The 13,750-nt window shown below is 41.3% G+C and overlaps 2 protein-coding genes across 2 annotated transcripts in view; one reads left to right on the top strand and one right to left on the bottom strand.

Annotated features, from left to right (window-relative positions):
* Nucleotides 1-264: 264 nt before the first annotated feature.
* LOC144752431 (uncharacterized) lies at nt 265-2,727 on the bottom strand. The gene is made up of 3 exons (XM_078640362.1): nt 2,533-2,727; nt 1,965-2,180; nt 265-552 (listed from the first exon to the last, which is right to left on the bottom strand). Exons 1-3 carry the CDS (start codon nt 2,665-2,667, stop codon nt 265-267), a joined length of 639 nt encoding a protein of 212 aa, XP_078496488.1. The 5' UTR covers nt 2,668-2,727.
* An 8,951-nt stretch (nt 2,728-11,678) lies between these two features.
* Nucleotides 11,679-13,750, top strand: part of LOC144752430 (uncharacterized) — a 40,676-nt gene continuing 38,604 nt past the window's right edge. Inside the window, exon 1 of the mRNA XM_078640361.1 lies at nt 11,679-12,137. Coding sequence (XP_078496487.1) covers nt 11,679-12,137 — 459 coding nt within the window. The remainder of the gene's footprint in view (nt 12,138-13,750) is intronic.

Genomic DNA, 13,750 nt, shown 5'->3' with positions numbered 1-13,750 from the left:
AAGCATCGGAGTTCGTGCAAGCTACAGAGTGTGTGTAATTAGTTGTGTTTTTAGTTTGTCCGATGTATTGCATGATTGTTGTATGTGTGTGTGACTATGTTGTATTAGTTGAGTGAAGTTGTAGTTGTATGTATCCTTCCTTTAGCAAAACAAGACCAAAGAAGTTTAAAATGTGTATTTCACACCTTTTTATTTTTAGTAAACACAATAATATTTATTTTGAAACTTTGTACAAAAATGTGAGAGCATGGCAACATGAGATTTTTAGTCGGAACATATGTCTTCATCGTCTTTCTCTTTCACAATGTTTATGATTTTCCCATTACAAAACACCACTTCACAAGTTTGTGGCAAATAATGTACAAGTGCATTTCCAATGTTGTCCACCTCATCATCCAACATAAACCATTTAATTAGTATGTCATTTTGAATTGGCATCGATTGATAAACGTCTGTGTTTGTCACCCTAATAGTTATAATACTTGTTTCATCTTTGGTGCTTTCGCCGCCATAAATTTGTATGTCAATATTTTCCTGTGGTGGGGCTGTTACCTGTTGAGACAAAACAAATGCAACAATTAGTCCTTAGATTGTTATTCGTTATGTTTTTTGTAAGTACAGTGTGAAAGAGAGACTTTTTGTTTGTGAGCGAGAGTGTGTGTGTGTGATAGAGAGTGCATGAAAGGTACAGAGTGGGCGAAAGGTACAGAGTGGGCGAAAGGTACAGAGTGGGCGAAAGGTACAGAGTGGGCGAAAGGTACAGAGTGGGCGAAAGGTACAGAGTGGGCGAAAGGTACATAGTGGGCGAAAGGTACATAGTGGGCGAAAGGTACAGAGTGGGCGAAAGGTATAGAGTGGGCGAAAGGTACAGAGTCCCCGAAAGGTATAGAGTGGGCAAAAGGTACCGAGTGGGCGAAAGGTACCGAGTGGGCGAAAGGTACAGAGTGGGCGAAAGGTACAGAGTGGGCGAAAGGTACAGAGTGGGCGAAAGGTACAGAGTGGGCGAAAGGTACAGAGTGGGCGAAAGGTACAGAGTGGGCGAAAGGTACAGAGTGGGCGAAAGGAACAGTGTGGGCGAAAGGTACAGAGTGGGCGAAAGGTACAGATTGGGCGAAAGGTAGAGAGTGGGCGAAAGGTAGAGAGTGGGTGAAAGGTACAGAGTGGGCGAAAGGTACAGAGTGGGCGAAAGGTACAGAGTGGGCGAAAGGTACAGAGTGGGCGAAAGGTACACAGTGGGTGAAAGGTACAGAGTGGGTGAAAGGTACAGAGTGGGTGAAAGGTACAGAGTGGGTGAAAGGTAGAGAGTGGGTGAAAGGTAGAGAGTGGGTGAAAGGTACAGAGTGGGTGAAAGGTACAGAGTGGGCGAAAGGTACATAGTGGGTGAAAGGTACAGAGTGGGTGAAAGGTTCAGAGTGCATGAAAGGCAGAGAGTGTGTGAAAAGTACAGAGTGGGTGAAAGGCTCAGAGTGGGTGAAAGGCTCAGAGTGGGGGAAAGGCACAGAGTGGGAGAAAGGCACAGAGTTGGGGAAAGGCACAGAGTTGGGGAAAGGCACAGAGTGGGTGAAAGGCACAGAGTGGGGGAAAGGCTCAGAGTGGCTGAAAGGCTCAGAGTGGCTAAAAGTGGCAGAGTGGGTAAAAGAGGCAGAGTGGGTGAAAGCGCCAGAGTGGCTGAAAGAAGCAGAGTGTTTCTGAAAGAGGCAGAGTGTCTGAAAGAGGCAGAGTGTCTGAAAGAGGCAGAGTGTCTGAAAGAGGCAGAGTGTCTGAAAGAGGCAGAGTGTCTGAAAGAGGCAGAGTGTCTGAAAGAGCCAGGGTAGTTGAAAGCTCCAGAGTGCTGGAAAGATAGAAAGTGCTTGAAAGGATGCAAGTGGGTGATATGTCCAGAGTGGGTGCGAGAGTGAGAAATTTGTATATAGGTTGTGAAATAGTAGTTCTTATTTCCCAATAAATTTATTTAGTCTGCTTACCTCTATTTTGCTGTGCCTCGTTGTATTCAATATTTTCTGTGCATTAAATTCATGGACAGTTACATGAGTTAGCGTGACATAATCTCCAAGATGTATGTTAAATAGTGTAGCTTCTCTCCACAGTGTCACTTTGATGTCATCTGTTGCATCTTTTAAAGTAATCGATTTCAGTGGAGTATCTTCTCCATTGATAAAGACAGTCTTTACGTCCTCTTCCTACACAAAAGAAGCATTGTATTAAATTGCGAAACAAAAAAAAAAAAGTAATAGTGCGTTGTATGAATGGCAATCTAAGGTGTCATATTTAAGGACCCAACAGAACCTCCTATAGAAAAGATAGCAGTGTTTATTTCCCAAAATGGATTTGTAGAGAGTGCTTGTATTTATAGTAGACAGCTAAAAACTGGCATATTATGGTTAAAAAAGTTCGTGCTTTCTACATAGTGTGACAGTGTATAATGCTATTTGTTTTTAGCTTGTTAGTGAAGTTAGCAAAGGTGTAATGTGTGTGTAAGCTAACTAGGCATTTTTAGTTGTGACATGATGACATATTTGCGTTTATACTTACGCCACATATTGTCCCTGAAACGGTCATAAGACTTTTTAGACTTGCACGTTTTATTTCCTTAATGGGAGAAGCAGATGGTGCAGGCGGATGCAAAATGTTCTTCGCTTGTTGGATAAGGCCCTCCTCAATTTTCATTGCCGGAAATTTTGTAACTTTAGTTTGCTTAGTAATTAAAATTGTTTAGTTTTTGATGATGAAGTTGTGTATCAGTAGTCCACAGTTACTTTGAGTTTGCTCATATAATTCTTCTTGATAACAAGTACATTTCATAGTACCAGTTTTATCTGCTAGAGCCAAATGAAATAGAATTTTTTGTTCTTGTTTTGCATTTTTGTAAGTTGTTTTTCCAGAGCAGTTGATTACATTAACTCGTATGGGTTTCTGATATGGTTTGTTGTCATTGGTATTAATGTTACTGATTTCTTCAATAGACATCATCTGAAATATAAAATGAGTTATAACATGTTAAATACAAACCCATATTGCTTTATGATCACTGTAATAGCATTCTAATGTACCATAGTTGTGCAGTTTTCCATTTGTATATATATGATCTAAAATGGATTGGTAGTTAGTTGTGTAACTGGAAATGAGTTGTTTACATTGTAATTTAGCTTCAAAGAATCCAATTAATTGCTTAGTGTATGAATTTTGTTGAGATAGATCCACATTGAAATCCCCTATAATGATAAATGTGTGTGTGGGGTAAAAATTCGTAATATTTGTGATAAAATCCAAAAGAGAAGTTATACTTTGTTGTGGTGGTTTGTATAAAATAATAATAAGGTAATCCGTGTTATGAATATGTACAGTAAAATGTAAAATGTCTATCCCTTCATGTGTCTCATAAATAGGCAATATAAATAAATCTTTTTTGTAGTACATGATCATTCCATGGTTTGTGTTGTATGTATGAAATTTATCAAATATAATGTGATGGTATTGTTGTATCGTAAAATCACTATCTGTAGCCTTCCTTGTAGTGTTGATCTCAGTTAAGCAAATAATGTCTGCTTGTAATATATTCCTATCAGCTATCATAGAAGTAAAATTTTTCTGTAGTGATCTTATATTGTGTGCAATGATATTGAAATGTGCAGTGTATGTATGTAACTGTGGGATATGTATTTCAAGTGGCATTTCTGTCCTTAATCTGTGCATTTCCTCATTAACTTGTGGATGTACTAAAATTTTACCTTCATCAAAATTCTGTACATATACATTTTGTATTGATTTGGCCCTGCTAATAGCAAGATAATGCAAATGATGAATCTTGCTGTTATTAAAGTGTATATAAAGTGGTTCGATAGTTGCACCTTGTGTGCGATGTATAGTCCGTGCTGATGCTTGGCGTAAAGGAAATTGCTTCCGTATAATGGTAATAAATTTCTTAGTGTATTGAAAATGTCTAGCTATAGCATGTATTGGTGTCCATGTGTTTTGAATTTGTGAATGATATAAGTGTTTATATTGTTGTCTTGTTGTTTGTCCTATACTCTGATTCTCAAATAACAACCAAACAATGATAGGTGTATTGTTAATCAATTCAACTAATTGTACCACACCAGTTGCGCCATTTGTTAAACCATCATTTACATCCACATTGCAACTTAAATCATAACGAAGTTGTAAGGCTATGTGTAATGTATGTGAAAGGCCCATTGTTTTCTGTGGATCTTTGGGCAGTTGCTTCAGAATTGTTTTTTTCACATTTTCTGACAAATCAGAACTTACGGTATCGCTTGCTACTGTTATGTAGACTGGATAATGTTTGCTATGTGTTTCCAAAACCTGTTTCTTAATTTCATTAACTTCTCTATTAGTTGACATGATATATGGGATTGTTTCTAATAGACTCTCATCAGGTTGTATTTCCCTTAGCTTAATTTGTGAAATATCTTCTTCAGTATGCTTGCCTTCTCTCAACCGGTTTAGTAGTTGAGCAAATTGAAGATCTTCTTTTTGGCGCATAATTTTGGTTAATTCAAAAATTTTAAAATGTTCTTTCCATAAATTTGCACTTAAAGGACCATACAACTGTGTAGAATCCTGAAAAATGTATCTGTCAAATACAGGTTTTAATTGGTAAAAGTCACCAATGGCTAAAATAGAAATCCCTCCAAATGGTTCATTAGATGATTTTATTTCTTGTAGCCTGTTATGTATAAAATTTAACATATTGTGCCCTACCATTGAAATTTCATCTATAATAACAACTCTAACATGCATCATTTCCATTTGTAGAGCAGTTCTATGTTCATGACTCAGTTGTTTATAAGTCAAACTTTGCGACACAGGTATTTTGAAAGTGCTATGCAGTGTTTTGCCATTAATATTATGGGCAGCCTTGCCTGTTGGAGCAGTAAGTAAGATATAAACATTGTCTGGATTTTCACCTGCCTTTGTGTTATAGTAACGTAGTAAAGTTTGATATAGTGCAGATATTACAAAACTTTTCCCAACACCAGCCCCTCCGGTGCAAAAAGTATAGCATGGAGTGCTTGTAGTTTTAAACCAATGCAAGTGATGGTAAACAAATTGTAGTTGTTCTTCCGTTAAGTTTTGCATAAGTTCTTGGTATTTCTCATTGGGTAAAAAAACGTTAGTTGAGCTTTGTTCATCGGTGGTAGTTCTAATTCCTAAATCTAGAGCCAAATCATATATATTATTTATTTCATTATTTTGGTCTTCTCTCTGTATATTTACTGTTGGTGATAGAGGAGGTGAAATTACATTTTCATGACACTGTTCATGAAGAATGTTTGTAACTTCTCCTGCTGTTTGTTATAGATTTTTAGTTGTGCGTCAACAAAGGTTTTAACTTCCAGATACCTGTCATAGTAAGTTTCCTTGTTTATTCGTATTTTATGTTCTTCCCTCCATGGATAGTGCAACATTAATATCTCTCTATAATACTCTTCAGGTTCATTATTTTTGTTAAATCTGCAAAAGCGTATTATTTTCCCTTGTGTGCGCTTATTTAAAGCATAATCAGAAATCTGTTTCTGTTGTTCTTTATTCCCGTTACTACATGCTATTTCTAATTCTTCCTCATCTGAGCTGTAAAAGTTTTGTTCTGCAAGTAAATCTTCGCTATCATTGATTTCTCTCTGATGTGTTTTTTTCTTCACATAGTTAAAATTTGCTGCATAGTCTGCTAACGTGCACATCTCTACTGATTGTGGCCGTTTGCAGTACTTAATAATAATATTTTCACATTGAATGTCAGTAGAATTTTCTGGCAAGTTATTAATCGTTTCCAAATCACGCATTAAATAAGTTCTTTTTTCTGGACGGCTGGTATTAATAAATACAAATGATCGTGAGCTTTTCCTTAATGGTATTTGAAGAATTAGATATGCTGCTTCTTGAGCACTAATTTCTGTGCAGTTGAGGAATTTGTTTCCTATGTGTTTAAGTTGATCTTTGACATTACTATTGCTTGTTACCTCTTTAGCAGCTTGCGCTAGAAGTTTGCCAATTCCTCTTTGCGATTTACTGATATATGAGATAATGTAGACAGCACAAGCATAAGGGTCCAGTATAAACTGCAAGTCTATGTTTGCTCGCCAAGCTTCTAAAAGAGTACTATTGTAGTTATTGATGAAGCATTCGGCTGGTGTTCGTTTAAAAAAAATCGTTGTTTTTTGTAAGCTAGTTTGTATTGAAGTAATATATTCGTTATCATCCATTTTAATGAAGTCTAAAAATTCGTCAAAAGAAAGTGTATTAAAAGTAGTACTATTCATAGCTTCATGTATTATTTTAATATTATCTTGCCATTGCTTATTTGTCGCCTCAAGTGTTAATGGCTCTAATATAAGCGTTGTTGACATTGGGTATTTAGGATATTGATATTTGCATGTCCTTTGATGTTTACGCCTGCAATTTTTGGTATGACCATGCCTTTGTAGATTTATTAACGGTTGTAAAACAGGGTTCTCAGACTTATGACAAGTGATATATTTGTCAATGAAGCTATTGACTTCTTCCACTGGTGAAACACCATACAGTGGTGCTTTGTTTACCCAGAGTAATGCATGTATATGTGGAGAACCTCTTTGTTGGAATTCGACTCTGTAAAAGTAGTCTACTATTTCCCCAATAGGATTAGTGCCATTCATCAAAACACAATTAAAGAATTTCCTAACTTGATAGTCAAACTGTCTTGCACATGTTATAGGATCTTCTTGTATTAATTTACTTTTAGTTTCCCAAGACATGTTTAAGAATTCTTCCTCTGTGCATTCCTTTAAGTTTCTAACTCTCAATAGTATATTTATTAAATGGTGCCATTTTGTTTCGGCAGCAGATAAAGTCAAAAAGAAAGTAGGTATGCCAAGTTGCCTTATCATTGCAAAAATATCTTTTTTGCAACCTTCCCAATATGGAGGTGAACTGCGTATAGTTTTTAATACTTTGTAACCCTCATTAAACTGTAAAACATTCTCAATATTAGATTTTATGTCTTTAGCAGTTATTTTCTTTCCATCTGTAAATTTTTTCCTGATGGAAATGTTGATTTTACCGTGGATCTGCTTAATATGTAATTTCTTCAGTTTAAAAAAGACATTACTAATAGATTTAGCGACTCTTCTATCATAACTTCTTAACTCTGTTTGGCAAATAGTACTATAATGTACCGGTATGTGCCTTTGCTTATTGTTTGGCCTTCGTTCACCACAAAAAATAGTAGGGAAAGCCAAAAACTCAGAATCTTTATCCTCATATAAACCTCTTGGCGTGTTATGTTCAGCTGGAGCTAAACTTAACACATTCACCGAATTAGTAGTAATAGTTTCATTTGTTAACATAGTATCCAAATTTCCAGCTTCTATGTTGTCTGAACTATCAGATGAATTGTTTGTCTCCGAAGTCTCATTGTGAGATTCTATTTCTGGAGGTATATACTCCCAGTCAGGGTTAATAGTAACACCATATTCATTAAACATTGTACTATTTTTAGCTAGCCATGTAGCTGCCTTTTTTACTGTATTTGGTCTAATATTTTCATAATGTGTATATGATTTATAGACTAATTTCCTTTTTAATTTCACTGGGATTGTCATGGCGTCATTAATTTGCCTTGGTAAAATGGTAACAGTTGTCATAACATCTGCAGGTACATTAACTACTGCACCTGATAATGATTTTTGAAAACCGCGTGGCAGAGTCCGAATTTGTAAGAATGGTATCCTAGGTGAAACTAATCGTTCTTCTAAATCATATAATTCTAATTCAGCTGGTACATTTGGGAACCCCATGCCATTTAGAATTGAACATGGTGGTATTTTATCTTTGCGAATGTAATAATAGCAAGTCATACAAATTAAATTTGTTTTCTTCTTACTAATGTTACACTTTCTGAAAATTTCGGATTGGCTAACACTGCGTGTATTTTTCACCGTTGCTTTATGCCACAATTGATTGCAAAGAGTACAAATGTATTCTGGGCCATGCAATATTTCACGGTGGAATTTCCTAATAATTGTATGGATTTGTTTAGCTGGTTTCTGCCTTTGACCCTTCGTTAATTTTGGTCTGTTTTGATCAAGACCAATTTGTTTACTGTTGGTAATGTCTTCTTCAGCTGCATTAATTTGTTTCCTTTTTACAACTTTTTGTGGACATGTACTTGAATCCCTTTTTCTTTTCAGAGACTGTTTCTTTGTTCCCTGTATAGATTTACTATTTCCTGGTAATTGTGATAAATTGCTATTCTCTCCCTTACTCTGATTCAGTACATCATCTGAAGACATTGTAGTTGATGTTATAGTCTGATTAGGAGTACATTCAGTAGTATGTACCCAAATCTTTCTTTCTTGCGGTAGGTGACTATTTTTCTTGTGCACAGTAAGTGCTTTAGTAAAAGATTTCCTCTGAATGACTTTTATATCGATTGGTGTTAATTCAAATTGGACACATTGCTCAGCCTGATATGTAAACTGATATGCTAGTTTCACAACATATTGAATCCGCCCTTCAAAAGAATGAAATGCAATTGTAACACATGTTCCGTTAGAATAAGGCATGCCTTCATCGTCCCTGCTATGTGAATCAAATACAAAGTATATTTGCATATGTTTGAAAATTGCTATAACATATACATCCATACAAAGTATAACACCACAGTGCTTATTAAGAGTTACATTTAATGCTGTGCTAATATCTGGGTACGCTTTATCAAAACGTTTAAGGACATCACCGTAGTAAGCGTTCCGTAGCATGAGGGAATATATCTCTTGATTGTGGTCTATATACCTTGGCAAGTCATCTGGATGCATAAGTGTTTCTTTGTTAATAGAATGCATTTGTAGATATAAAGCGTCCCCACGGTCCATTATATAATGCAGATCATTAGAATTCCAAGTAGTTACTGGTTTGCATAAATTGTGCAAGACAGCAAAAACACTATTTGGTAAGCATTGCTTACCTTGTGATTTGCTATTAAATTTTCTATTCCCTTGATGGTAACTTGCTTTCAAGCATCTCTGCATCTTAGATGTTATAATAAAAGTATCTTTGCACCAATTTTAAATTAAAAACCTTTTCCGAGTACCTAATTTATTGGGGGGACTGTAAGGTATACATTTTTGACAATCTTTGCCCTAACTGGCAAAGTAGTATTTACCTTAACTTGTGTTTCTTTCGTTGTTGTTTTAATAATCTGAAAGGAGAAGAAAGAAATGTTGGTTATAATATATCTTTTGTAAGTCTTCACGTAAAGTACTTTACATTTTGTTAATGCAATTCTTGTAAAGTGGTAAAATGTGTTACAGTGTGTGAGTTAAAAAGCGAGTTTGAGGTTGAGGGTGAATGAGGGTGAGGGGTTGAGGGTGAGTGAGGGTGAGGGTTTGAGGGTGAGAGGTTGAGGGTGAGTGAGGGTGAGGTTGAGGGTGAGTGAGGGTGAGGTTGAGTCAGGGTGAGGTTGAGAGTGAGGGTGAGGGTGGGTGAGGGTGAGTGAGGGTGAGGGGTTGAGGGTGAGTGAGGGTGAGGGGTTGAGGGTGAGTGAGGGTGAGTGAGGGTAAAGGGGTGAGGGGGTGAGGGTGAGTGAGGGTGAGGCGTTGAGGGTGAGTGAGGGTGAGTGAGGATTGGGGGTGAGTGAGGGTGAGTGAAGGTGAGGGTGAGTGAGGGTGAGGGTGAGTGAGGGTGAGGGTGAGTGAGGGTGAGGGTGATGGTGAGTGAGGGTGAGGGTGAGTGAGGGTGAGGTGTTGATGGTGAGTGAGGGTGAGGGTGAGTGAGGGTGAGGGTGAGTGAGGGTGAGGGTGAGGGTGAGTGAGGGTGAGTGAGGGAGGGTGAGGGTGAGTGAGGGTGAGGGTGATGGTGAGTGAGGGTGAGTGAGGGTGAGGTGTTGATGGTGAGTGAGGGTGAGGGTGAGTGAGGGTGAGGGTGAGTGAGGGTGAGGGTGAGTGAGGGTGAGGGGTTGAGGGTGAGTGAGGGTGAGGGTGAGTGAGGGTGAGGGGTTGAGGGTGAGTGAGGGTGAGTGAGGGTGAGTGAGGGTGAGGTTGAGGGTGAGTGAGGGTGAGGTTGAGTCAGGGTGAGGTTGAGGGTGAGGGTGAGGGTGAGTGAGGGTGAGGGGTTGAGGGTGAGTGAGGGTGAGGGGTTGAGGGTGAGTGAGGGTGAGTGAGGGTGAAGGGGTGAGGGGTTGAGGGTGAGTGAAGGAGGGTGAGGGTGAGTGAGGGTGAGGCGTTGAGGGTGAGTGAGGGTGAGTGAGGTGTTGGAGGTGAGTGAGGGTGAGTGAAGGTGACGGTGAGTGAGGGTGAGGGTGAGTGAGGGTGAGTGAGGGTGAGGGTGATGGTGAGTGAGGGTGAGTGAGGGTGGGGGTGAGTGAGGGTGAGGTGTTGATGGTGAGTGAGGGTGAGGGAGAGGGGTTGAGGCTGAGGGTGGGTGAGGGTGAAGGTGAGTGAGGGTGAGTGAGGGTGAGGGTGAGTGAGGGTGAGTGAGGGTGAGGGGTTGAGGGTGAGTGAGGGTGAGTGAGTGTGAGGGGTTGAGGGTGAGTGAGGGTGAGAGTGAGTGAGGGTGAGTGTTTGCGGGTGAGTGAGCTGAGTGAGGGTGAGGGGTTGGGGGTGAGTGAGGGTGAGTGAGGGTGAGTGAGGGTGTGGGTGAGTGAGGGTGAGTGAGGGTGAGTGAGGGTGAGTGAGGGTGAGTGAGGGTGAGGGGTTGAGGGTGAGTGAGGGTGAGTTAATCCACTGCAAAATCTACACATTTAAGAACAAGCAGAACCTGTTTGTATTGAAATGAGTATATTTGAATATAAATTGAAAGGCTTAAATTTTAGCAGAGCCATTAACGACATTTACTCTGAAATAAAAGGTCGAAAATTAGCAGTGGTACAATATAAAAAATTATATTTCTTCAAATCTGCTATAATATGAATGTTAGCGAACTAAATGCTGGCATATCTTAAGCCCTGCCATACGAAAACTGGCCTAAGATTATCGTGTTCATAAACACAGGCCCTGAACACACACTGCGTGATTATTCAAAGATTTGACGCAAATTAAGCCTTGGTATATCTAAAATCCTGTATCATTACAAAGATACAAAAAACGATGACTTAATAGAACACTGGCATAGCCAGAGAAGCTATCAGAGCTCTAATACGATCTCTTCCGTGATCAGTCACTTCACTGCATTCTGTAAATATGGCAAGTTAAGCTTTTTTAAATCGGACAAGTCGATTTATCCACAAAGTAACTAACTGGACAAGTAGTTCAGATAAAATTGCATCCTCTTGACCCAAGTCAGGAGTCTCCTCAGACAGGTAAATAGAGATGCAGTGTCAACAAGCACAGAATTACAAAATGCAGAACTGCTGGCAATGAGAAAGCTCCACGCCACCTTGAAGGTTAGCCACAAACGAATTCCAGATTTGAGTAGCAAGTAGTTTAAATCCTAACACTGCTGTACTGTTCAGTCTATGTTCTTCACCAAGATAGAGCCAGGTGACACCAGGATCATAGCCGCACAAAAATACAGCTTGTGGTCTCTGTACAATGCGCAAGGAAATGAAATACAGTTCGCAAAACTGTGCCCAGTACTGCAGAGACAGCCGGAAGCACGGGTGCTGACAGGTGCGTTTAAGTGTGTAGGGGAGCGAGGGTTGCACTTGTGACGTCTGCCATGTCAAAGGCCTAAGGTACATCATGCTACATATGTGTCACGAGGACGTGTCCCCTGACTTGGACGGGCGGGACATACCTTCTAACTTGTGTCCGTTTCCGCCCCGTCCGCAGGATCCCCGTGATGTGGCTTGGAGCGGCTCCGAGTTTCCTTCGCTGCCTACGCTGTTGGCCCTCCCCGCTCTGACGTCAGGGGGGAGTCCCCTGTCTCTTCCGCCGGTCAGCCTATCCGGTGCAACATCGTCATCGCCAACGGACCTATCAGCAGGGCCTGCGGAGAATAAGGAAGTGCTGGGCATGAACCCTGGCGCGCTGCCTGACGGGAAGACGCCGACCCGCGAGGAAGACGCCGACATAGAGGACGACGGACGGAGTGAAGCAACGTCGCCGGTTACACCTGAGGAGAGACGCGACAAGCCAGGAGGCCACCGGACCCACGAGCCGCCCTGCCACACTTCCAGGGGAGAAGTGTGGCTGACCAAGGTACGAGGGCGTCTACAGGGGTTGTTTACTGCACGGGGTGGGACCGGATAGATCGAGGGTAACCACGGGGCCCTGCACGCACTGTTCATAGCGAAGCTGTACACACGGTGGTGGAACCTGGTGATCCCTCACTTGCCCTTCCCCTCTTTCCTACGTGCCCCCTGTCCACGCCACTAACGAGGCTCTCCTGTGTCTCTTTCCTCCCTGTTGATATCCGGAGCCGTGGAGCCACAGGAAGAGAGAAAAGTGACCTTGAGGTGCATCTTGTCTGAAGAAGACGTCCTACAGGCGATAAGGAACCCTTGACTGTATATTGACTTTGCCCTGGGCCAAGCCCCTTCTGTTTACAGTTAGCAATAAAGAGCTTGTGGACTACACGTTTTGGGTTGAGTCCTCCCTTCCCCGACCCCTACGTCACAATTGGCGAGCCAGATAGGAGCTGTAGAAGAACCTCCCATTCGATACAGGATGGAAAACATATTGACCCAAATGGAAGCTGACCGGAACGCTTTCACGATGGCCATCCAAAACCAGTCTGAGAATATTCTGAAACTGGCTGAGGGTCAGACCCAGCTAATGACTGTCATTGGACAAGGAAGGGCCACCGCACCACCCCCAGGCACGGTGGTTCCGTTGCAAAAATTCACCCCGGGGGAAGACCCCCTGGCTTTTTTCCTGAACTTTGAAAGGGCAGCAAGAGCCAGTGCATGGCCGGGGGAGAGGTGGCCGTTCTACTTAGCACCCCTGTTGATAGGGGAAGCACAGGCGGCCTATCAAACGGTGAACAGGGATGGCACCGCTGTCTATGCTGTAGTCAAGCAGTATATCCTTGACCGATTGGGCGTGGACGAGGAAACCCATCGCACTCGGTTTCGACAAGAAAAAGGGTCCCCAGGGAATTTGCCCAAGACACTGTTCTTCAAGTTAAAAGAGGCCGCCGATCTGTGGCTCAAGCCACAGGATGGGAACATAGAAGCCATTATGAATAAGATATACCTTGAACAGTTTATTGAAGCACTCCCGTACAGCACACAGAGATGGCTCAAACAACATGCAGGACTAACATTGGACCATGCCATAGAGATGGCCACCTGTTATGCTAGGGCTCAAGGGAGACCATATGTGAGGGAACCCGAGAGACCACCTAAAACCATGCCTCCTAGTAAACCGGACAAGAAACCAATAAAACCCCTACCTGAACCACCTAGAGTGCGAATCCAAAGGCCAGAACAGCTAAACACAGGGCCTCAATGTTACGACTGCGGGGAGTGGGGACATATAGCCCGGTATTGTAGGAGAAAGAAAGACAAAGAAGACGAACCCATGGACGTGAGCTACGCCCCCAGATCCATCCTTTACGCACAAGAAACCGGCACTACGTACTATGTAAGGGTTTCCCTTAACGGCAAAGAAATAAGGGCTTTGTTGGATTCGGGGTGCAAGCAGTCAGTGATACGAGAAGAGTTGGTAGAACCGTCAGACCTCATCCCGGGGAAACAGGTCCATATCCGTTGCGTACATGGCGACGTGAAGGCATACCCAATAGCATCAGTCACTTTATACTCTCCATCTGGAAAGGGACAACAAGTTACCTTAGGGGTTATGTCCAGATT

This window comes from Lissotriton helveticus, chromosome 5_1 (assembly GCF_964261635.1).
Source record: "Lissotriton helveticus chromosome 5_1, aLisHel1.1, whole genome shotgun sequence".
Classification (NCBI taxonomy): domain Eukaryota; kingdom Metazoa; phylum Chordata; class Amphibia; order Caudata; family Salamandridae; genus Lissotriton; species Lissotriton helveticus.
This window is presented reverse-complemented; position numbering and strand designations above follow the sequence as displayed.

What these genes read in the sequence shown, in the direction of transcription:
- LOC144752431 (XM_078640362.1), bottom strand. Translation starts at nt 2,667, where the DNA reads ATGAAAATTGAGGAGGGCCTTATCCAACAAGCGAAGAACATTTTGCAT. An exon ending in TTTCAGGGACAATATGTGGC is followed by an intron (nt 2,181 to 2,532) that starts GTAAGTATAAAC and finishes TCTTTTGTGTAG; the next exon opens with GAAGAGGACGTAAAGACTGT. An exon ending in CGAGGCACAGCAAAATAGAG is followed by an intron (nt 553 to 1,964) that starts GTAAGCAGACTA and finishes TTGTCTCAACAG; the next exon opens with GTAACAGCCCCACCACAGGA.